Below are 24,423 nucleotides of genomic sequence, written 5' to 3' on the forward strand. Positions count from 1 at the left end.
GTCCTTCAGTGGCATTCCATGGGATGCAACCGGCTCAGTCCATCTGAAGTCCTTCCCTGTGAGGGTGGTGAGGCCCTGGCACAGGTTGCCCAGAGAAGCTGTGGCTGCCCCTGGATCCCTGGAAGTGTCCAAGGCCAGGCTGGACGGGGCTTGGAGCAACCTGGGCTAGTGGAAGGTGTCCCTGCCCATGGCAGGGGTGGAATGAGGTGAGCTTTAAGATCCCTTCCAACCCAAACACTTCTGGGAACCTGCCATCTGGATCAGAGGCCTGGCAGTGTGTCTATCAGGTCAAGGGCTGCTTTTCCTGTGAAGCATTTTGTATTTACCTGCAGTTGAATGCCCTCTCCCACCTGACCACTTTCTCTTGATAGAACATGATCTGTACAGCAGCTTTGCAGTCAGGTTTTAATTCCCTGCTCCAAGCAGCTCTGTCTCATCAGCAGTCTTTGTAACTGTGCTATCTTCATGTGTTCTTTAAGGTTTGTGAATGTTTGCAGCAGCATCAGCCCTAGCACATCTTTCTACAGGGTTCTGTGGGTGACCTCACCTTCATACTCTGGGTGAGAACTGTTTATTCCTGCCTTTTGCTTTCTATCCTTTAACCTATTATTTGAGTGTGTAAGAGGACTTCCTATAGCAGCTTAGTTCCCTAAAAAGCCTTTGGGAAGGGCCTTTTGGGAAGTTGAAGGCTTTGTAAAAGTCCTAGAAGACTTACTGACTCTCATTCTTTATGTACTCATTGGTTCAGAGAAGGATTTGGGAATCACTGCTTCCTGGTAGAACAGCCATATCCAATCTGCAGCATGAAATTATTCCTAAATTTAATGATTCTAGAGTTGATGGTTTCTACTTACTTGCCAGTATTGAGATCAGACACAACTGCTGTGGAGATTTCCAGGGAGGTGCTTTTCCTTCATCCTCACATAGTTTTCTTAAATGATTGTGACTGTGACAGATGTCCATGGCTGGGTCTGACTGGACCTTGAGTTTATGATTGATCTGGTGAATTTTAGAGAAATATTGTTTAAAGCTAATTAATTTGCTTATAAACTTGTAATTCCACTGGGAATAAGAAGTAATAATCTCTGTTGAAAGTAATATTGTGGCAGCTTTATATTACTAAAATAACTTTTACCAAAGGTGCAGGGTAGCCTTCTTCTAATATGAAAGCAAGAGGTTTGAAGAATGCGATTATTGAATAAGGCTGGAAAAGGTCTGTCCTCAAGTGAGAGAGTAAAAAGCTGAAGAGCATTTTCTTCATTCCCCACTGAAATGAGAGATGATCTGAGCTGTCAGATAAAAAGGAAAACCATTAAAGGCTCACTGCCTCATTTTAACAGGTCTGTCAGTTTTCGTTCCATCTCTTAATCTCATCTTCAGAACAGCAGGAACTCAGGAAAGATGGAAACTTTTTCTGTTGTGGAACATTTATGTGACAAAGTACCTAAAAATAAAGTTTAAGGCTGACAATGGTGATAAGGAACGAAAAGAGTTGGAGATTCTAGACTGGAGGTTTTGCTTGAGGACACCGCACAAGGTAGATGTGCACAGAGCGAATTTTGGGGAAATTTTTCGGGAAAAGAGCTGTTTCCTGCATGCTTTCTGTTTAAATACTCTGCAAATTCCAGCTCTGTTTAAAGACCTGTCTCTTGCTGTTACAATGCATAACTGAGCAGTGCTCTGGGCCTGCTTCCATGCTGCATATGTACTTACAGCTCCATGCTCCGGGGAATAGCAGCGCTTGGCACAATTAATCCTCTCGGCTGTTTGCAGCGTGTGCAGTGCAGAATTTAACAGGACGTGTTTTCCCTAATTTCCTGATTAAAGTAACTCCTATTCGACAAACAACCAGTGTGACTTCAATGGGAAAAAGGGAGCACGGTGCAGGGAAATCCATCGGGTTGGCTGGGTGGGTGTTCTTATTGGGCAAACTGGGAAAACAGGCCCGACGCTTCCCTGGGGGTTCATCAAATGGCTGAATTGCCTCTCAGAGATTCCAAGGTGCTGTTCATGTTTTGCAGTGAACCGAGGTGCTGTGGAAGGATATGAATCATTTGAATGATGGCATATTTTGTTACTAAATCCTGATCTCCTTGGTGGCTCAGATTCATAGTTTGTTCCTAAACCCAGTCTCGCTTGCCTGAAGGTCTTCCATGCAGGATCAGTGTGTGGCTGCTTTGCTGTGAGAGCAAACACTCCGTTTTAGTTGTCATTCCATTGTCTCTTTGTTGGTACCCACATTAGCAGAGGGAACAATAAATTGTTTTCTAGCAGAGCTAACACTGACTGGGCTCTGATATGGGTGGTTTTTTTGGCTTTCTTTGCTGTATATTGAAGTCTGAAAATGTTTTTGAGTTGCTCTTCTGTGACCAGCAGCTTCTATGCCCGTGATAAGCTGTGAATGATGGATTACTCTTTGGCAGAGCTGCTGCTCAGTGCTGGCCTCTGAGCTGAAAGTCTAATTTTCATCCTTTTTTTACATTTTCATCTCCATTTCATTGCAGCATCTCTTTTCAAATAGTCACCTCTTCTCACTGTGCACTTATTCTTCCACATTTTTCAATCCTTAGCATCTTCTCAGATTTCCAAATGGGATGTTGCAGTGTTTGTCCACTTTGCTGTTATTATTTGTCAGAGAGGAGTCTATTTGCCAATTTTAGGATAAACACGGGAGCATAAACACAATCAGTTAGGAATTACTTTTCATCTATTTTTAGTTGTTTATTTTCTTTGCTCCTGGGTTGAAGAGCAATTCTGGTAAATATTGTTGTCTTGTTTCATGCAAAGGATTTTTAATGTTATCTTGTGTTTATTCTATTTACATATTAATAAGGCTCCTTCTCCTGCATTTGTGCTCAGCGAGGAGGCAGCAGCGCTGTTCCTGCACTCAGGGCTTCTGCTGAGCCTGTACTGGTGGAAAGGTCAGCACTGGAATCCTGGATGCTCGAAAGAGCCTGTTCAGGGGCCTGCCTGAGTAAATGTGAAGATTTCTTCATCCCCTCAGCCCTTCCAGCTCTGGGGGAGGCACATTGTGTAACAACCACGTGCCTCTCCCTGATACTCAATAAATGAGTAATTAATGTCTAAAAATACAGTTTTCAGCTAGCACAGAAATTCCTTGTATAATGTGATACATCCTCAATGCTGCAGTCACAGGAATATTACTACTTTCAGGCTGTTAGCCCTTATAATAAATTTAGGTATGGAGTTTGAAATTGTACCATCACTAAAATTATTCAGCGACCGAGCATGTCAGAAAATACATTGTCTGCATCAAAGTATGGATGTTTTCCTGACAGAACCTGATTTTCAGACACTTTTAACTCTACTAAGCCAGACTTCAGCACAGAGCTGTGTCTGTGTCAAACATTGAGCAGCATCCACAGGTCATTTCTATCCATGAGAATCACAAGAGGGGAACTGAAAGCTCTGGAATGTGAGACAGACACTACAGGAATATTTTTGTGAACTCTCTTTAGTTTCTGCTGTAATTGTTTCATTTCCAGTGTTATTGAGTCACTGTGGTAAAGGCTGATATTTGCTAGTTAGTGAACCTTCAGCAAGTGTAACCAGTCCTTTTCATGCTTATGAGGATGCAGAATGATGAGAAATATTTCATTCTGAAATTTGGGATGTACTCCTTTCTCTTCCTTATTGATATCTGCTGGGACCCCTAGGCAGCAGTTACACAAATCCCAGATCTGGGGCTTTAAATTCAAATCAGCCACCTTTCTGTTTGTCTTTTAGATGCTACTTACTTGGCAGGTTTCTGCCTGTAGAAGATTCTGATCTTGGGAGATTTCCCTCCATTAATTGTTTTAGAGAATAATTGCTGTCCACCTCTGGATTCTTCATTCACTTTCCCAACATGTAGGTGGTTCTCTAGCATGGGCTTCATTTTAGGAGACTGTTGCTTCCAAAGAATTCACTTCTTGATGATGATGTACCAATACCTGCACAGCAGTTCTCATCAGCAGACAGATAACTATTCAAAATGTGTTTTAATTCTCTGAGATCCCCATTTAAAGTTAAAATGAAAGAAAATAGGCTTCAACTCAGAACCTCCATTAAGTCCCACTTACAAGACAGAGAATATTTAAAGTTAACTGGGGAATTGTGATTGGAAGTTCCCCAAGAGTTTAAGAAAATAATCAGTTAAAAGGCTGTGACACTGTCACAGGTTGTCATGGGAGAGATCCCATTCTCTTGAAATTACAAAATTACAATGACTGCAGTGGAAAAAGGGGATTTGGGATTTTGCTTTGTTTTCATATTTCACGTGGAAGGAGAAAGTTAATGCTCCTCAGTTCCTTAAAAGCATAAATCCTAAATAATAAATCTTAGATCTTTTGTTAATAATCTGATATTGTGGTAGTATCTGTAGGCAGCACCCTTATTTCTGAGGCTGTTTCAGTTAATTATGTCATATCTCAGCAATACCAAGTCCCATAGGTTACTTAAAAATAAAATAGTGTAATTGGAAATGTAATATGCATAAAGCTTCAGAAATCTCTTTGCATTCTGTAGATGCAATGAAATCATGTCGATTTTAGAGACTTCCTTAAAGAGAAATCTTTAGTTGCTAGGATTATAATGCTTTGATTTAACAGGAGAACCTGATCTAATTCTGAAGTGAAGTTTGTGTCCCCATATCTGATAACAGCTGCTTGTCAAGATGAGATTTTGGGGAAGGACCTTGTGGAAATGAATTTCAAAAAGCAGTTAATGGTTTTTTCCCATGGTTGTTGGTTGCTTCAAAGATTTGTTAATGATGACGTCCTTTTACTGGGGCCTCAGTTTTTCACTTATATAGCCAATGTATATCTGCGTCCACTAATTAATTTCACATTTTTATTTAAACCAAATTATCCAGAACTTGCTGATTTGTAGTTCTATGGATCAACATTTTTAGAAAAGTTTCAGTTTAGGCAAGTAATGGTTTACCAGTTTATTCTCCCCCTCTAAGATTTTTGGGTGAATACCATCTATTCTCAATAAATCTTGAATTTTTCTGTTCCCTTTAACTGATCATCCCTTCTGATACTCAGCTGGACACAGATCCTTCAACACACCCCCTGTTAGAAATGGTTTCAGCAGGATGACAACCCCTGGGATTCTTCTGGAATAAACCAGGCACAGAGTTCACGGTGATTTTCTGCTGGAGTTTAAATAAAACTTTCTTACATCGACCATGTATTTTCCAAGCAGAGACTTTGCCTTCCTGCTCTGCATGTGTTTGAAGTGGATTTATTACTAGTTCAGATGTGCTCAGGAGTTGATTATGAGAGAATTTGCTGGTCTTCCTTCATATTTTTGTATTTAATGCGCAGAGGGAGGATTTCCTTCCACTCTCCTCATTTTGCCATAATTTCAACTTCTTTCACGATCTCAAAAGAAGTATGTTTTTATTTCTGATAACTTTCTGTACTTTTCAATCTATGTCAGTTTTGGAAGCAGTTTGTTGCTTTCTCAATACTTACTTTAAAATAATTCCTTTGGGTTAATTTATTGGTATTTTCAGCAAATTATTTGCTATAATGCTTCTCACAAAGGAGAAACCTCAGGCATTGATAGTTTGCTGTTAATTTTTCAGCCTGGAATTTTTAAAGTAAATTAGAAGCGTTGTTATATAGTATGAAGAAATCATAAATCAAATTTCTCATGTTTCTAGATGGAGTTGGCCTTTAGAAAGCAGGAATAATACATCTTTTAAGAATGCTACAGATATAAAATATTAGGCATAATAACTGATTAATTGGGGGAACAAATAGATAAATACTCATGATGGTGAATAATCAGAAGATGGTTCTAATTAGTCATATGCAACATTAATTTAAGCATTTAATGTAATTTCTCTTAATTTAGTGCTTGGTAGCTGAAGAGTAATTTTAAATTAATTTTTTTGAAGCGAACATCCCTTTTCCCCCCCAATTCAAATTTTGTGTTGTGCATTTCTGGAATTATTTTTTCTGTTTGACTTCAGTGGCTAGAGCTGATTCAAACTAGTATGCAGATTGAAATGGTTAATTAAAGGGTTTTTTTCCAATGATTTCTGTGACTGATGTTTGTGAATTTGCATGGCCCCTGAACCTGAGCAGTGGGCTGGGATTATTTTCACTCAGCTCCTGACTAATTCCATGGAACAGCCTTCAAAACAGTGGTGAGCAGTGGAGACAAAGGGCAAAGAGCCGCAGGTCCCAGGGCAGTTTTTCAAAAGGGAAATGTATGGGGCGAGTTTTTCAGAAACAGTGACCTTTAAAGGAATACTCAGGTGGTATTTACAGGAATCCTGTCTCCTGGAATCATTGCAGAATTCCTCACAAATATGAAGTTTTGCCCATCTGAAGGAAGAGGGAAAGTGATTTAAAGAGTTTATGGTTTGGCCTCCATTTCAGCATTTCTGGGAGAATTAATTTGCAGTTTTGTTGGCTGGAAAAGAGTCACATCTCTTTTTCAGTCAGTGATTACCTTCTGGAGAGGCAGCATAGCCACCTTTGGAATACTGGAGGATAGCCCTTGGGTGGGTTTGGTTCCCCAGCACCTCCGACTGTTTATTCCCAGTGTCTCTGATCTTCCATTTGGGGCACTTGCAATCTTGCTTTTACCTAAGACTTAAAAAAAGAAGATAAATGTGGTGTTCTAGGCAAAGTGGATCTTCTGCTTCCTGTGGCTTATTCCTCCCTGTGGCTCTGCCCTTTGCTTTTGTTTTCCCTGACTGTAGCCTCAATACCTGTCTGATTCCCTCAGGAATGTCTCTCCCTCTGATGTCAGTCCTGCTGCTGCTCGAACTTTCTCGAGTTTCCTTGAATTCTTAACATCCTCTGACATCTCTTTAAAAACAAGATCTGTCTTCTTGTCTTGGAAAAGTAAGGGGGAAGGAAAGGTTAGTTATTTTAGTTTGGGGTTTTTTTTAAGAGTAAGAAAAAAGCATGCCAGTCATACAATAGGAAAATGAGTCTTGTTCATTCTTCGGTGTTACAAGGGCATGGAAAGGCTGTTCCTGATGAAATGTTCGGTCTACGGTAGTTCTTGGCATTTTCTAACCTCAGGTCCTCTGCTTCCATGATGTCAGAACTTGTTTTTCCAAAACCAAACAACCACTCTCCCCACAGCACAAACTACCCTGGGTTTTGTATCACATTTGTGATATCGGTAAAGTGCTCAGCAGAATTATCCTGGGTTTTGGTGAAGGGAAATCACATCCAACTCTTCTCGTGCTGTTTGGAAAACAAAAATTTACCAGTAACAGCATTTGTGGAGGGTTGAGAGTGACCTGTGGGTGTTTTCTGAAGAGCCCTGAAAGCCTGTGCGAGAGTGGCTGTGGTTTCACCCCATTTATTATTTTAGCCTGAGTAGTGTTACACAGAGAATCATGGGTTGGTTTGGGTGGGAATGGACCTTAGAGCTCATGCAGTTATATCCCCTGCCGTGAGCAGGGACACCTTCCTCTGTCCCAGGTTGCTCCAAGCCCCGTCCAGCCTGGTCTTGGACACTTGCAGGGATGGAGCAGCCACAGCTTCTCTGGACAACCTGTGCTGGGGCCTCACCACCCTCACAGGATGGAATTTCTTCCCAATATCCCATCTAACCCTGCCCTCTGGCACTCTGAACCCATTCCCCTTGTCCTGTCCCTCCAGTTCCTGATGGAGTGTTGCTCCCCAGCTCCCACAGAGCCCCTCAGATACTGGAAGGCCATACCCTGAGCTCTCATTGCTGGGAGCCCATTTTGGTGCTGGTGGGTGCATGCTAATAAACATGTTAATAGGGATGCTAAACACATTTTGCCTTTCCTTTCCCCTAGGCCTACTCTGTCTACGATGAGGACATCGGCTACTGCCAGGGACAGTCTTTCCTTGCAGCTGTGCTTCTGCTTCATGTGAGTTAATTGCAAAATGAAAGCTTTGATATCTGAAACCAAAGCAGCTGTAAAATCAGTGGTGCTGTTTGACAGATGTTTACTGTTGTTTATTTGCCTGTATTCATTTTCCTCTTGTTGCTTTTTGCCAATAGTGACTAATGGCTTCTATCTTTATGAATGTAGATTTGCTTTATCTGAGAGAAATCCATTAAATTGTCAAGTACTTCTGTGTCAAAACCTGAAACTGATTTGTTACATATTAATATTTTCTTTTAATTTAGTTGTCACCTTGGTGAGCTCCCTTTGTGTTTATGGGGGATTTAACTCTGGGAGGCATTCTCGGAGTAGCTCAGCAAAGCAGGTAGTCTCATTAATTTTTAGTGAGACTTTTTCTCCTAGGGACACTTTATAATATCTTGTGAATGAAAGCTGAATGTCAACCTTGATATTTTAGCCTGTAACCAAAAACTGCACAAAATTTGATCCGTTACTTCCTGTATAAACGCCTGCACATATGTCTGGAGATAGATAAATAAATACACAGGTTTTATAGTTTGCAAGATGCTCTGCCTTTGATGTCTCAGTGGAAAATCTCTGCAGATTCAAGTAGTGTATTTGTTCAAGTATTTATTCAGATAAAGTAGATCAGAATAAACCACCCCAAACCCCAACCACAGCTCTTACTCAGGCTCTTGCCTGCTTTTCCTGTCAGGTTTTAATTAGTAAATTATTAATCATGATTAAAATACGTTTTGGATTGTGGGCTTGAGTCAGCTGTTGGTATATATGTTACACATATGCTTCCTAAGGCATTGAGAACTCAGATTCAGATTAATTTAAACTGTAATTTCTAGGGAGAACTATAACTCCTGGAAGACTTAAGGAACAGGATACAGAGTGACAGGGTTGCAGGGAAGCTTTAGATCCTTTAAGGATAAACCTGAATTAGTCACATTATTGCAATCCCACATATACTGCAAATTAGCTTCTCTAACAGTTATTTTGCAATTAACTTTTTACCCAAACCAGGATTTTGAAGTTCCACTGGAAGAATAAGCCATTTGCAATACCAGAGTTGTTTGGAAACGTGTGGGTGTCGCATTCTTAACATTTGACTGATACTTCAGCTCCTCTCCCTCGGTTCTGAGCTGTCATTACTACAGAGAATCACCTCTGTTTCCAGTGTTTCTGGAGTTGGAAGAAATTGCCCTGTACACAGGGAATACTAAATGGAAATTACACTCATTTTAATATGCCCTTTATAACGTTTGCTTTCATAATAGGATATTAAAGTGAAATTCTCAGAGAAAGGGTGGAAGGGAAGCAGTCTCAATGAGCTCATCTAAGTTGGCAGCTTCCCAGGATGTCCTCAAACTCTTGTTTTTCTCAAATTCTCCAACCTGTGTGCTGTGATTGCCTGTAAGGCCCTCTCTAAATCTCCTATCTTTGCATGGATTTCTAGATCCCTTCCTTTCCCTTTTTTTTCTGGGACAGGGTATCCTTCCTCTTCAGTTAGATATCTTTCAGGGGTGGCTGGGTAGCCTGCACCTCCATCCTTGATTTTTGTGATTTTGCTGCTTTGATGAAATTCCCATCAAGGATGAGCAGGTAACTTCTAATCACAGGGGGACAGTGTTGCCAACTCTAATCATTTTACTGTAAGTCTCATAGTATTTGACTTTTTTTCTTGTCTATTTTTCAGAGCCATTGCTCTGTGAAAAAAACCCTAAAATGTCAAAGAATAGATATTTGCCCTTTGTTATCTTAATGCTAAAAATCAGACTGGCAATACCCAAAGTTTGTGTTCTGACTGAATAAAATAATTAATGAAAACTCGATGTATGATTCTGAATTCTTAAGGTTGGTAATATTGGAGACCCTCTGTCCCCTGAGAGCAAGGACTTGGGGACCTATTTGGCCTCTGTTCCCTCTCCTGTCTTGGGGGAGGAACAGCTGTCACTGCACGAGTGTCTGACTAAGCATGCAGGGGAGATGAGCTTGTGCATGAGCACCTATTTTCTATTTCATTAGAAATTATTGGAGTTTGACCAAAACCCCTGAAATTTGCTTTCATTGTCCTTCTTACATAGCAGGTTTGAGCCTTTTGGTCAGGATAAAATCATTTCTTCCCTTTACTTTGTCTGCAGCTTTTATCCACTGTCAGTGGGGATCATTGCATCTGGATAAATCCAGATAAAATTGTGATTAAGAGCTTTGAGATGGCTAAGAACTTGTCCAAGGTGAATCAGCCTTGGACTGGGAGCCAGCAGCTGAGCTGGCACTACTATGCTAACTAATAATGGCCAGTCTTCGCGAGCGAAGATTTGGGAAAGGTCATTACCCTTCGAGCCTGCGCAGTGGATTTTTTAGGTGAGACCCAGCGTGCGCTGAACTGAGCCCACCCTTTAATCCTGAGGTTCATCTGCCGGGGCCGAGTGAAACTCGGACAGTGGCAGTGAGGGTCTCAGAACGTAGGTTTGTTTAGAGTGACCTTCTCTTAGATGGATTGCCTCACAGGGCTAACGAGCTCCATCTGCCCGGGGGGCCGGGAATCGAACCCAGGTCGCAGCAGTGAGAGTGCAGCACCCTAACCACTAGACCACTAGAGGCCCCTATGCTAACTAGTTACTTTCCTTTATGGTGTCTGGAAATGAAAATGAAAGTGTCTACCCATGGCCCTGGACACAGGCCCTAATCATGGGCTGAGCATAAAAGATGAAACCCTGGAGGTAAATATCAAGAGACTAAAATTCCCTTTGAAGAAAATAGCAAGCTTTTATCTGTTGCTATATTGGATAAGGAGTTGGCAAGAGGCCGAATGAGTGAATACACTAAAAGGTCAAGAGTTCTTGATCCTCAGTAATTGTTTTCATTTCCTACAGTCTGGTGCCTGCAAAAGAAAGGTTGTTTGTAATGTCTTTGAAAGCTTGATTTGGGCTCTGCAGTGACTCTGCTTGTGCCCGTCTTATTATGGTGTTACCTGAAGGCACGAGGGAAGGGAGGGAGATGATGGGGAGGTTTTGTGACACAGGGCTTCCCACAAATTCAGCATTGAGTGGGCTCAAGCCAAAAAAATATGAGTTTAGAGTGACTCACACAGCTTCTGTTGGTACCACCTCCCAAAACTCTGTTGGATGAGAAACTTTGGTCAGAATGAAATAGAGATTATGGCGATAGGGCTTCTGAAAAAGTCAGGATGTTAATTGGTGGAATCGTGGGAAGCCTGATTTCAGAGTTCAGTGTCCTGGTGTTTGGATGAAAGCAGATGAGCATTATTCTCACTAAGGGTTGGTTGTACCTTAATTCTCCTGAGTCTTCCCCTTTTAACCATATCTCTCTCAGTAGAAATCACTGTCATGAGTCGTTGCCTTTTTATTTTATTTTTTTTTTGTTCTCTCTTTTTTTTCAGTTTTAAATTGTTCTGTACCTGTGAGTTGTGTACTGGTTGTTCTCATCCCTGTTTGGCAGAAGGAATGCTGCTGCCAGTTGTGCTGCTGTAGGGATCTGTATGTACAGGAACCTATGATTTGATCCTCCATTTTCTTCAGAGAAGGCCTTAAAAGAGCCAAATCCCAGTGCTCATCAAGGAGAACAGTGCCCTTGATATTTTACTTACTCAATTCTACATTCAGAGGCTTTGCTGAAAGTTTTGATATATCCCTGTTCTGAATTCATCGTGCCTAAGGTATTTAGGAGTGTGTATCTGTGTAAGGCATTTCCAGCCTCAGCTCTGATTTTAACCTTGTTTTTGTGTATTTTTCCCAACAGATGCCAGAGGAGCAGGCATTCTGTGTATTTGTGAAAATAATGTATGACTATGGCTTGAGGGACCTCTACAGAAATAACTTTGAAGATCTCCATTGCAAATTTTTCCAGCTGGAGAAGTTAATGCAGGTGGGGCCAGAGTTAACAAATTCTCCTTCTGTCATAAATGGAAATGCTGGGATGAAGAAGAGATTCATGCTGTGCTTCCAAAAGCTGCTGGACAATAAAACCCCTCTCCTTTCGGAGGTGGGACAGAACCAAAGCAAGGAAGGCTTTACAGCTCAATTCAAACACCATGAGTCAGATTTATTTCCAGTTTCTTTTGTCTTTCAAAGACCAGTCTTGCTGCTAATCTTTGTATCCAAGCAGAGCGGGTATTTGTGTTTTTTCCCCTCTCTCTGTTTGCTTACTCCCTCTTTTCCCTGTTCCTTGATATTGCTTAGAGAGGATGTCTCTGTGCTATTAAGGCCAAGGTGTATCCTTTGGACTGCCACCATCAGTGTCCTACTTTCTGTGAATTGTGCTGGTGGTTAAGAGATCAGGCAAATCAGGACACCCCAATGCCTATGAAATACCAACCCAGTGGAGGTCATTTGGCACGTTTTGCTGTCTCTTCAAGGCACTGCTCTTTTTTCAGGTGGAATTATTTCATCGAGCAGTTTAACAGAATTAAACTACTGCAAGTTTTACACGTTGTTCTGACTAATAAGGAATTACTAACATTTCAAGTGGCCTTGTGTTACCACAGTGAAGTCAGTTGTCACAGGTGACCATAGATACCTCTGTGGCATATACTGAAACCAAACCAAACAGACCACTGTTAATGTTTTAATTTAATGAATTTTTTTTCAGATGTCAAATCTACTTTGTAGAGTAGAATTACTAATTAATGTGATACTTCAGCATATGGTCTTGTCAATATTTACATATGTTCACAAAGATTTTTATTAACAAATAAAACAAATTTTATTAACAGATATACTGTTAACAAAGATACTTTATTAACTTAATAAGTCATCACTGTACAGTAGCATTTTCAGTGCTTATTTTGTGGTGTTTATTATGCTCCTAGTTAGAGAAATTGTCTGTGCTCTATTGCTTTCAAGCTCAGCAAGGTGATCTCCTGGTTCGGTATCTGTTATTTTTTGTGGCAGAAACATTTGTAGCAAATCAAGAGCAAAGGGATAACTTAAAAATGCACACTCTGACATAGGTTTCACAACCTCTCTGCCTTTTGACTGATGAAGATTTTGTAATTTCTCAGGATAATCTCAGTATTTTATTTGATATTGTGATAGAATCCACTGTGGATATCTCACTAAAAACTGTAACCATGGGCACTGAAATTTATCAAGAAACATATTTCCACTGCTCAAAAGAAGCCAGGATTTCACTTTGTTGTGTTTTTTGGTGTTTAGCAACGTGGCCCTTACTGTCAGTGTAGATGAAGAGCTTGGATTAATGGGTAATCCTGAAACATTTCTTTTTCTCCTTTGCTCCAGGAGCAGTTACCAGACTTGCACAGCCACTTCTCAGACCTCAATTTGGAAGCTCACATGTATGCATCCCAGTGGTTCCTCACGCTCTTCACTGCCAAGTTTCCACTCTGCATGGTCTTCCACATCATTGACTTACTACTCTGTGAGGTAAAAAAACTGTTGAGTCAGAAAGCCCTTCTTCCATTCCACAAATGTGTCCTCTTGTTTTATTTCATTTAGTTGGAGTCATTTGCTGTTTGATTTCAAAATGTGTGTAACTAAATTATGTAGAAACCGTGGTTATATAGAAGATGTTCAGTGAAATGCTGGTTTGGTTTTAGAATGAGAACTGTGGATTGCCCCATTCTTTATTGAGAGATCTAATTAAGAATATCTGATGCACTCATCTGTTCTTCATTTAATTTGTTAAATGACTTTTCAGAGTTAGAAACTGTAATTTCTTGAAGACACTTCCTAGGAAAAGCTCTCCAAGTGCCCACAGGCAGTAAGGGTGGTGCCGGTTACTTTGGTGGCCTGATATGAAACAAACACAGCTGAATGAAGCTCCTTCCTTTTGTTTTTTCCCTGCTATTCCAACTGGGAACACACTACTCCTGGTAAAAATGGTGTGTGTCTGAACCATAGCTATACCTGCACTTCCTTTAAAAAACCAGTCAGAATAGATGGACAGTCTGGAATGTTTATTCTGGTAAAATACCAGTACTTCCTTTGGTCACTGGGAATTCAGGGCATCCATGGGATTACACCTGTTTTTGAAGCTGTCACTGATTTCCTCTCTGATTTAAATGGGTCACAGGCACAAAAGTAAATAAATAAATAGAATATTTTATAATTTTAAATGCCAAGGGCTTCCTGAGTTTGAAACACTGCTGACTCTAGTTCCTTCTGTAATTTTGATTGTGAAGTATTTTCTTTGAGAATTTTCAGGCCCGTGCACATGCCTTGATAGGATTCAGTATTAAACAAATACTGTCCCCCACTCATAACTCAATATTTGTTTCCTTAAGAGTATCTCTTCTTCTGCACATTGGTGCTCAGTTATCAAAAGGAAGTGGGGTAATACTGGCGGTGTTTATCTCAGCATATATGAAGGAATTACTGTGGGAAAGAAGGTGAAAGAATCCAAGGAGAGAGTGCAACACTAGAGCCTGCTAAGGAAAGGGAAACTTGTTAATGCTTGTGGAGGATAATCACACACAGCTAAGGGAGCTTCTTTTACTAGAGCTAAAAATAATCCAGAAATGGTAAGAAAATCAATTTCAAGTGAGAAGATACACACAGACATCTTGAGAAGTGGGGTAGTGTGGAGACAACGTCCTGAGGCACCAGTGAAGTCTATCAGAAAAGTGCTCCTAAGATTCAGGAGTCAGCCAGTCTCAAGTAACAGGCACTTCTGAGAATTTGTGGGAGGAGTGTAGATTAAAGTCATATTAAAATAAAAGTGTAGCTGGCCCTCAGCATAGAAAGAAAGTCAAATCTGAAGGTGTATGGCCAGAGGCAGAACAAGAAATGGTTCCTTGACAGAGGACTGAAGCTGTGTGTCCAGTCAGCCTCTGGAAGGAGTTATGGGAAAATCAAAAAGTAATTTTTTTGCTGCATTAAATTGTTCTTTACTTTATCTCTGAACAACCAGCATGCCGATAATTCTGGCAACTGGAAGGACTAAAAACAGTGGCAGCTGCAAACAGTTGAAAGAAAATGTTCTCCTGCAGAAAAAAAATCCTCAAAAAATCAAAAAGCCTTTGAAGTGAACTGTCTTAAGTTTTTAAAAACAAGCTTCCAGCCTTCTCCTTAATTTGTCATAGATACAGATGAATTTTAAATACCCTTCAACTTCCTTCCTGACTGTGCTTTCTCCACATCCCTGACCTGTCTGTCGTTACAAAATGTTTACATCCTACACAACTCTTTTATGAAAGAAAACGTTAAGGGATGAAAACTAGTTAAAACCATTGTTGAAGGGATGCTGCCAGCTGATCATTCCAAGGGAGCTTCTCTGATCTCCATGAAAATACTTGAATTATGGATGAACAATTTATGTCTTGGACTAGATCTCCAGAGGTCCCTTCCAATCCCAGCCATTTGTTGATTCCATGTCAACCAAGAGGTTCTGTTTGGGGTTAGTTGTTTTTAGTTTTTTACTGTGGCTGGGAGAGTGAAATTGGTTGTTAAAGATACTCTTCAGCCCTCAATCCAGAGAAGAAAAGTATCTGTTGGAGGTCCCATAGTTCCACAGCTAGCCAGGGAGGCACATCCCCTTCGTCTGCATGCACAAGGGAACAGTGGCACAAGCTGGGGATGGACCTCCTGAGCAGAGACATAACCTGTGAAAAAGGAGCTACATTTATGATGGAATTAAGTTTTATGGAGAAATTTTTAGAATCCCATCAAAGTGAGTGCTATTCTCGTCATTCTCACATGATATATCATGTCAGAGCAGTTTTATGTAAATTCACACAAATTTGGGACTTGCCATGGCCTCTGTGGGACTGAGTTATTTCACCCTATTGTCTTCTTAGGACCTTTTTATTTTTAAACTTTTCTCAGGCTGCTGAGGATGTGATTGAACCCCCCCCAAATTGCTTACATTTCCAGTGGCCTTAGAATATTGCCTCAATAACTCTGTGACAGAATCTGTCACCCATCCTCATCTAGAAATGAAATATTTTGGAATTATTTGTCTTCCCTTGAAGAGAATTTTGGGCTTGCAGGCGGGTACTCCACAGTGCCTGTAGTTAAAAACCCAAATCTATTGATGCTGTAGAAAGTTTTAATGTGATTCCAGCAAACCGTGTTGCTTTGATCCAGCAGGTCTTTCTACAACATTCCTTTTAGCTGCCTGTTTCAACTGCTTCATTTGTCTCTTCCCCTTTGCTATTTCTGTTTGCATTGAAGAACATCTTTGTTGATGAAACCCAGGAGTTGTATTTGGACTTGTCAGTCTTATCTATCAATATGACACAATGTTATCGAACACTTTTCGAGCCTGCTCTGTTTTACTGTCTCTTTTTGTTCCATTTTAAATTATTTATTTAAAGTCGTGCTCAGAAATAGCAACTCGTCTGGGTAAAGCTCTTGTCACTCAGAGCTCTCCCCAGTGCAACAGCTGCACCTGGGTTATGCTGCAGAATATCAAACAGTTGACATTTCACTGCATTTTGCTTTTGAAAATGCTCAAATTAAAATGAAAATACGTGTTTTAAAAGCACTAAACAAATGACCTTCAATAGGCATTTAGAAGAGGAAAAACAATCCAAACCAGTTGGCATGCAATTTATAAGCATTTTTTAAATTTTCATTATTTTTTTCTGCTTAAAAAAAAAGAAAGTACTTTAACCATTTGTGATATATATACAGTGCTGCCAAAACTGAAGGAGTTACAGAGCTCAAGCTGCCATTCCATTATTAACTTAAAATTCGGAGACACTCTGGGTAACCTCCTTTTTAAGTCGATCTGGCTGTTTGTGTGTGCAGTTTTGGGGGATATAAAATACTTAAGGATGGTGCTTCTCTCTTTTTAGGGAGTATGTGAAACCCCCTCCTGCACGGTGCCCTTCGTGGGCTGCCACGGAAATAAAAAAATTGTGTATTTTCATGTCATAATACCTAATTTGACTATGTGGTTTGACTACTAAGTTAACAGTTTGACTACTAAGCTGCCATTCTGTGTTCAAGACTGACTACAAAGGGATGCAACTGGTTATCTATCGCTTTTGAATATGAATAATTTTGAATGTGAAAAAATTTAATGTTTACTAATGCAGCTAATAACAAAGAAGGGAAATTACCTTTCACAGGACCACGTAGCACTGTGGAAAAAGTGGGAATTGAAAGGTAGATACCATCACTCCTTGACCTTTTTTTATCATCTGTTGCTTTCATAATATTGAGTAAAATAACTTCTATGATTGGTTTTGAGGAACTGTCAGTGACAATGAAGGCTGTGAGGGGTGTTTTTAAAAACCTTTTAAAACGTGGGTGACTTGGTGCTGGTAAATGAGCACCTATTGATACAATAAGTGTGGCACCACACTGAGGAGACGTGGTGCCTGGGAGCACTCCTTCCTAATGAAATGATGAGAATCCCAGCAGAATTACAAGTATTGGCACTGGAGATTTGATTTGTGTCTCGTGTGTGTCTCGCTGGAGATGGATGTGCCAGGAAACGCCGTATGGCACCGCTCAGACGCGGGGCCGGCGCTGTGTGAGTGCTGACTGAGGAGGAGAGACCATAATAACCTGCTATTTTTTATCTGTCTCTGTCAGATACTTCTGTGATGCCTTCAGCAGAGTTGAGAAAGAACAGATTAACATTTCAATTTATTAAACTTCCTCAGGAATTGAATCAGGAACAAGCCCACTTCCTCTGTGAATCTGCGCTCAGATGAAACATGAATTAAATAAAAAGTTGTGCACAGTTGTTTATCTTCTGTAGATCTATAGGGGAGGAAAAATTGAACTTTTTTGGAATTACTCGTTGTCGACATGGTGTCTACATTTGTTAACCCTCCCAGTTATGAATGTTTTAAGAAATCTTCCAAAGCAGCGGACTGGGCTTGCTAGAAATAAAATCTCTTTCAGTAACAGCATATTAAAAGCTGGGCTTAAATTCTAAATAGGCACGGATCTGTGCTGGAAGTGCCTGCCTTTATATTTTGGATATAAAATTTCAGTACTATTTACAAAGCTAAAGTCAATGGTGTACATGTGAGTGGTAAAAGGTTGGGGGTTGAGCTTCTTTTCCTTCTTAGCAATACAGGCAAATAAACTTAGGCATTTAGTCTGTCTGTTCCCTTCAGCTGCAGAGCCGAGCCTCCTTGCTGAAGTCTTTATCAGCCACTGCTGTTTCATGTGAAGAGACTGGAGAGGATTTCTTCTCCAGACTGCTATAATTAGCTTTTAATTAATTTAAGAAGGAGAATAGGTTTTCTCAGACACCAGATGGACAGCTGGAATTGGGACACACGTGTCCAGTAGCGCTGCGAGTTTGCTGCATTCCGGCAGCTCTTGACGTGTCAGCCATTATAAGCTTTTGTGTTGCAAAAACAGGGGGGTACCTTGGGTTTTCTAGCCCTGGATGCTTGGCTTTTATGGAGTTAGATGAGTTATTTAAATCCATGCTAAAAGTAATTTAGCCTAATTCATCTGGTGACTGCAGCTGTAACCCACTGTGGGGGCTTCTCAGTACTGGAACAGAAATTCAAGTGAAAAAAAAGAAAGAGTGATGTATGATTCAACTGTGTGTTTGCTGCATGAGGAACTTTTTAAAGCTTCTGGATGTGTGTGTTTAAGACATTCAGATTATAATGATAATTTGAAGTTCTTTTCAGAGTAGAAAGGGTTCTAAGTGCTATAAGGTGTTTGGATATGAAACTTCAATCAACACCAGAAACCTGGAGGGGTGTAATACCATATTCGATATCGCCACAGGGACAGGGGACACAACACCTTCTAAAGCTGCACAGGATTTATAATAACTCAGGCTTGGACTGAGGAGAAGAGTATTTTAATAGAGTGATCTGAGGGGTTCTGGGAGAGCCACAGGGTTTAGCATAACCCTTTCCACGATGTTGTCCGGCTCCTCCTGTGAGCATTCATAATTTATGTATCTTCCATTCATGGCTGCAGCTTGTTTATTCCCAAAATAACGAGGCTGGTGATAAATGCTCAGCACGAGCAAAGAAAAAACAGCCTCAAAACAATCTGCAATTCAGGATAACTCATGGGAACAGAAAGTACCTTTCTGGGCAATGTTGATAAATTTTGTGGTCCTAAAATGTTGAGGCTGCTTCTGTTTCAGATAATGTTCTAAGATTCAGTTAAAAAAAGGTGCCAAAGATGAGGGACCTGTTTGAATGACCAAGCCTGTGCCTTAGAGGGATGGCACATCTCATGCCATGTCACACTGTGTCTCTGAATTACTTTCCTCGTTGCTCCTGAAATATTTTAGCCACCTACTAGTTGATGTTCACTTGGCTGGTTTTTCTAGGAATACAGTAAATTTCCATAATGCTTACTTAACACCAGTGCCATCTGCTGTACTGGAATAGCAGCATATCCTAAACAGTCTTGACAGGCCTCAAAAACGCTGTAGAAATGACTGAAGGGAAGTATCACAAGCAGGAGAGTGATATTCCGTGAACAAAACCGGGAAGCTGAGCTAATCTGGTGGCTGTTTTTAAGGAGAGGGTGGTGCAGTCTGCCCGTGCCAGAACGATTTCTGTTGCTCCATGCCTGGAATCTGAGACTGCTGCGAATTTTTCTACGTACCTAAAATCAAAATGTGAGCTTTGCATTTGAGTCATTGTTGGGAAGGGAAAATGAACATCAGGGTGCAGAGAAGAGAGGGCCAGGGCCGTGTTGTGGCAGGGAAAGGGAGAGGATGAGCAAGGAACCCTGGGAAGGAGACCAGCCAGAATGCTGGGAGGCAGACATGGATATAACAAGGACATGCATTTTTCTTTGTGGTTTGTGACCAGACATAGAGGGGGAAGGAGGCACAGCTCTTTGTCGAGACATTCTGAACCCCTCACCTTGCCTCGTCTCAGGAAAACTGGGATCTGGAAGATTCCTGCACCTCTGAGCATGTTCCCTGCTTCCAGAGGAGAGCTGGAGGACCTGTCTTATCTACAGAAATACAAGGCCTCTCTTTCTCTCCCTGGATGTGATAAGGCCCTTGGTGCCTATTGTGGATTCAGGCCTCTTTCCCTGCATTAATCAGGTTTGGAAAGAGGGACAGGAATGTCTAAACCCCCTGTAGTTTAAACCTGTGCAAAGCAGACAAGTAGTGTTACTGTAGGGCTGGGTTAACAAATGCTGCCTGCCCATAACCAGCTGCTGCTTAACTGGGGATGTACCACTGCAGAAATACCCCATGTCAGGGAACAGTTTGATGCATGGGAATGACTTAAAATCCTGTGGCTGTGACTTTTATTCTTTGCAAACAGTCACGGAACATGGAGGGAAGAAAGTGTTAATCTCACAGCAGCCTCTACCTTCATTCAGCCATAGCAACATCTCAGCAGCAAATGACATGGAAATTGCCCAAAACACGTAAATAATCACCCCTAAATCCCATTCATTTCTGTTAAAAGGAACCAACCAAACAAAAATTCATGCAAAATCCTACTAATGCAGGTTCATGGTTGCCTGGTAGTTTTTACTGTGTGCCTTTTTATGCCACAAAATACAGAAGGGACACAATCTCCCTGAGTCCGCTGGTGCCGTTTTTACCCTCTCCCTGCTTCTCTAATGATGCAGTCACCTGGCTTTAATGGGGTTTGTGTATTTTTCACAGCATCACAGGATCAGGAGGAAGATTTCTGTATTTTCTTTTCTTCTTTCTGGTGCTGTAGCATTTTCTGGGGTGAGTAATTGGCACTGGGGGGAGCCCAGTCTGAGAACTCAGCTATACCTCATACACAACATCTCTTTGCAATTTGTGTTTTACTTTTTTCTCCCCTCTAATACAACTGTTTAGTAAGAAAACTCTATCTGTTGTTTACACAAAGCTTGCTAATTCACGTTGTACCTTATTTGAACAAGAGTTTTAACCTTCCTTTCCTTTAGTCATCTTGTCACTAAACTAGAATAAATGTACAAGCCTCACAGACCCTGCGTAAAAGATGTTAATTAACACACATGTCCCTGCAGACCGTGCTCCAAGGCTGCCCTGCTTACAAAGGGAAATTGGAGCTTCAGACCATATATTCATGTTGTCAGCAAAACAAAGACATTTGTGACATTCCTAAAGTTTATTGGGTGTTCTCAACATACTAGAGTTGCCAAATAAGTGTTTTGCTGGAAGCCATCCAAAACATAAATAGAATTTTAATTCTCCTTTGGAGTCTGTGACCCCAATTACCCTCTGTAGCTCCTTTGAAAGACTGTGCAACTGAACACATAATTATGAAACACTTTTGAATTACAAAACAATGTCAAATTAACTTCAGTTGAATAGCTGGTCTCTCTTTAAAAAAAGGAAAATTCAGTTATTAGAAAGCTGGAAGAGGTTCGTGTCATGTGGGGCTTGAGACTTCTCAGCCCTTAAGCAGGTGCTCAGTTCACTCTCATACCCATCTTTTTACCTGGTGCTGAACTTCAGAGAATATTGTATCAATTTCCTTCTACATGTCATGCATATCTAGGGAAAAAACCCACAGGTGAGGACATTGATGAATTAAATTTCTGTATATTTTTAAGGGATTCGTTTCCCTTTGTTGGTGAAGAGGGTGCAGAGGCTGTTGCTGTGTAACCAGAGGAAGGTCCATCAGGGGCTCTGGTTGGAGAGGGAGAGATGCTACTATGGAATATATCCTGCCTTCTCCCGAGACTTCTGCCATTGAGGAAGAGCTTTAAAACAGGAGAGGAATTCCAAGGTCATCCCCTGTGCAAATGTTGTCCAGATCCACGTGATTAGATTGTTTGGCCTCACTCAGCCCCACGCTGGCTGCTGAGCTTTGCTGCCCCTTCGCTTCCCTTTTTCCGGTCCCTGGGCAGATTTGCCAGGTGGGATGAATAGATCTGCCTCCTCCCTTCCCAGGGAAGCCACAGGCAGCCTTTCTGTCACAGACATCGCCCTGAATACAAACTGGGCCCTACAGAATCGCATCTTTACCACTCTCTGTCTGTTCTTTGTTCCCAACCGCCTTTTCAGGCCTTTTCAAAACTCATCTTGTTGCAGAGTGTACAGGGACTCAAAGGGAGGACTCCTCAAAGAGCCTTCTTTCTGCACAAGGAATCTTGGCTCCAAAGGGAGCTGAGGAGCTGGGAAAATCTGTCACTAGGCCAGAGTTAACGTAATAAGATTTCACTCATTTTAATCCAGTCTTAGTTTCAGTGCACATGTATCGTTTCATTTTTACAGTCCCAAGAGAGAATTTCACGGATTTACCTGTGAAAATGTTCCCTCCAATTGTGGTTGGAAACGATGGTCTTTTGACACACAGTGCAAAGAAGCAGATGCTTCTATGAGGCACAATTTTTATGAATTAAAAGGGCACCTCCTGCATGATGAGTGTTCATCCCAGCACCAGTAGGTGTGAAAGGTACTCCCGCAAAATGATGCTCTTTCTTCTGGAGTCAGTGCTATCCTATGGAAGTGTCTGTAAAGCAGAGGAGGGTCAGCAGGGGCTGTAAGGAGACTATCAAATGGCACAAACTCCAACATTTTCCCATTCCTGACCCTCATCTTACCATATTGATTGCTTTGAGTTCAGCTTGTTCCTTCTCTGAAACTGTTGAGCTTTGTGAGATCTCTTGAGATGCTCTTGGCCTCCACACAAGTGTAGAGGGTCCTTAAATAACACCAACTGGAAAAAAGAAGCTGCTGTGCAGGTGTTTAACTAGACAGGTAAGTGAGGGTGTCGCAGAAGCTGCTGGTTAAGAGCTCCTGGGAGGAGGATGTCCACACGCCTCATTTCTGGATCTTTGTGAGCTGTGCAGGCCACATGCTCCTTCATTTCTCTCTGGCAACAAAGCCTCTCAGGCTGACAAACAAGAGAGTGCCCACATTATGGAGAAGAGATTTGGATGCTACTTGGAGCTACCTTGTCTAGTGGAAGGTGTCCCTGCCCATGGCAGAAAGAATGAGAGGAGCTTGAAGGTCCCTTCCAACCCAAACCCTTCTGGAATTCCTGTGTCTTCTAGGTTCTTGTTTATAAGTGTATATTTTTACCATTGACTGTTGTGTATTAAAAAAAGCATAATTATGAACAGCTTTCACACATGCAAATCTTTTAAATATCAAGATGAGATCTGTATGATATTGTAGCATTTATTTCAAAATGCCCAGTTAAACATATGACCTTTGCTTTTAAAAAGTAATTATCCAAAGCTCATTTCATGTGAGTTCCCTCCTCTTTCCTCTTTTGGATGATTTGTATGTTCCTTCTTGTTTCCATTATAAAATTGCTGGAGGGATATTGCTACCAATTATTTATATGTCTGGTGGACATTGGTATTTTCAGTCCTTCTTCTGAAATAGCTGGACAAGTTTAATCTGAAGCTTATAAATCACTGTGTGGTAAATGAAGCAGGATTTTAAATAAGAGATTGTGGAAAAATGAGCTGAGCTTTCTTTTTCATAATCATAATCATTAAATTTGGCTGTGGTAGAACACTCTTGCATGAACTAGGAAAAATAACCCCGGGATGCAGATCAGTGGTTGTGGAGTGTGTTGTTCACAAGGGGGGTGAGGCACTGCATCACTTTGCCATGGAGAGCATCCTCCTCCACCTCACTCAGCTGGCAGGGGCTGCACTGACCCTTCAGGGCTTCACTGCTCAGCACAGAACTGCAGCAATTGATGCCTCAGGTCTGAAACACTGCCTTGATTTGGGAGACTTCCCTCTGCCTTGGAGGAAAGAGGAGGCTGAAGGTTATTTTCTGTTGCCAGGACAGCTGGATAGGAACATTTTAAGTCATTTTATGTTCTGATTTTAGGGTGCTCGAGCCTTGAATGGGTTATCTCAAGTAACAGGAGGGGGTCTGTGATCTGCGCCTTGCCCAGGGGGCTTGAAAAAGAGCTGGGGATTCTCAGTGCAGGTGGAAACCTCTTTGTGCTGCATTTGCTGTCCATGTGGACAGTGGGCATATCAGAGGAATACCAGGAGAGAGCTGGATTCCTTTGAATTCAGGAACAGTGTGAGTTTCAGGCAGGGCAGAAAAAAATACTTGGAAACTAAATGAGAACTGGTTTGCTTTTCTGTTTGGTTGTGCCAGAAAACACACAGGACACTAATTCTTGAGTAGTCCAACAATTAGACATAATATTCCTGCTCATAAATAAACAAAGTCCGATCAATCAGCTGGTTAAGAGGAAAACCCGGGGTTTGTGATGGCTTGTAGATATTCCTCTCATTTATAGATGTTCCTGTCAAACCCTCTCTGCTGGGAAATAAAAGTTGTGACTGTCAAGACTGTGGAATGAACTCTTGACATCAAACTGATATTTGGAATAAAACTGAGAGGACTGTGGACTGATTTGACTGCTGCTGGAGCTCAGTGTCATGACTGAAAGTCACAACCGGACATTTTTCTATTACAAAGAAGTATAAAAAGCAAAATAACTTGAAATAATTGTTATCCCATTTGGAAGAAGGGTTTCCTAGTGATGGAGCAGGATTCAGTCCTGCTGCAATTGTGACCTCTAGTGGAAAACCGTTTTGTTATCACAGTGATTATGCAGTAAATTGCAAAGTAATTCAGTGTTGAAGTATTCATTATGTCTCATGTCATAGCGTTTCCAGGACTCATGGATGATACAATCCCTTCAAGGCACCATACTATGTAAAAAAATA

General features: G+C 41.1%; 1 protein-coding gene across 8 annotated transcripts in view; it reads left to right on the top strand.

Moving 5' to 3' along the window:
- The window catches only part of RABGAP1L (RAB GTPase activating protein 1 like), a 227,419-nt gene that overhangs the window by 124,880 nt on the left and 78,116 nt on the right, over positions 1 to 24,423 (top strand). For 7 of the 8 annotated variants that reach the window (XM_017836913.1, XM_017836919.1, XM_017836914.1 and 4 more), the window contains 3 exons: positions 7,802 to 7,876; positions 11,627 to 11,752; positions 13,126 to 13,269. In XM_017836913.1, coding sequence (XP_017692402.1) covers positions 7,802 to 7,876; positions 11,627 to 11,752; positions 13,126 to 13,269 — 345 coding nt within the window. Of the gene's footprint in view, positions 1 to 7,801; positions 7,877 to 11,271; positions 11,544 to 11,626; positions 11,753 to 13,125; positions 13,270 to 24,423 lie in introns of those variants that run through there. The other variant, XM_017836920.1, reaches the window with a different exon arrangement.

The sequence above is a fragment of the Lepidothrix coronata genome, unplaced genomic scaffold (genome assembly GCF_001604755.1).
Source record: "Lepidothrix coronata isolate B3197 unplaced genomic scaffold, Lepidothrix_coronata-1.0 Scaffold288, whole genome shotgun sequence".
NCBI classification, from domain to species: Eukaryota; Metazoa; Chordata; class Aves; order Passeriformes; family Pipridae; genus Lepidothrix; species Lepidothrix coronata.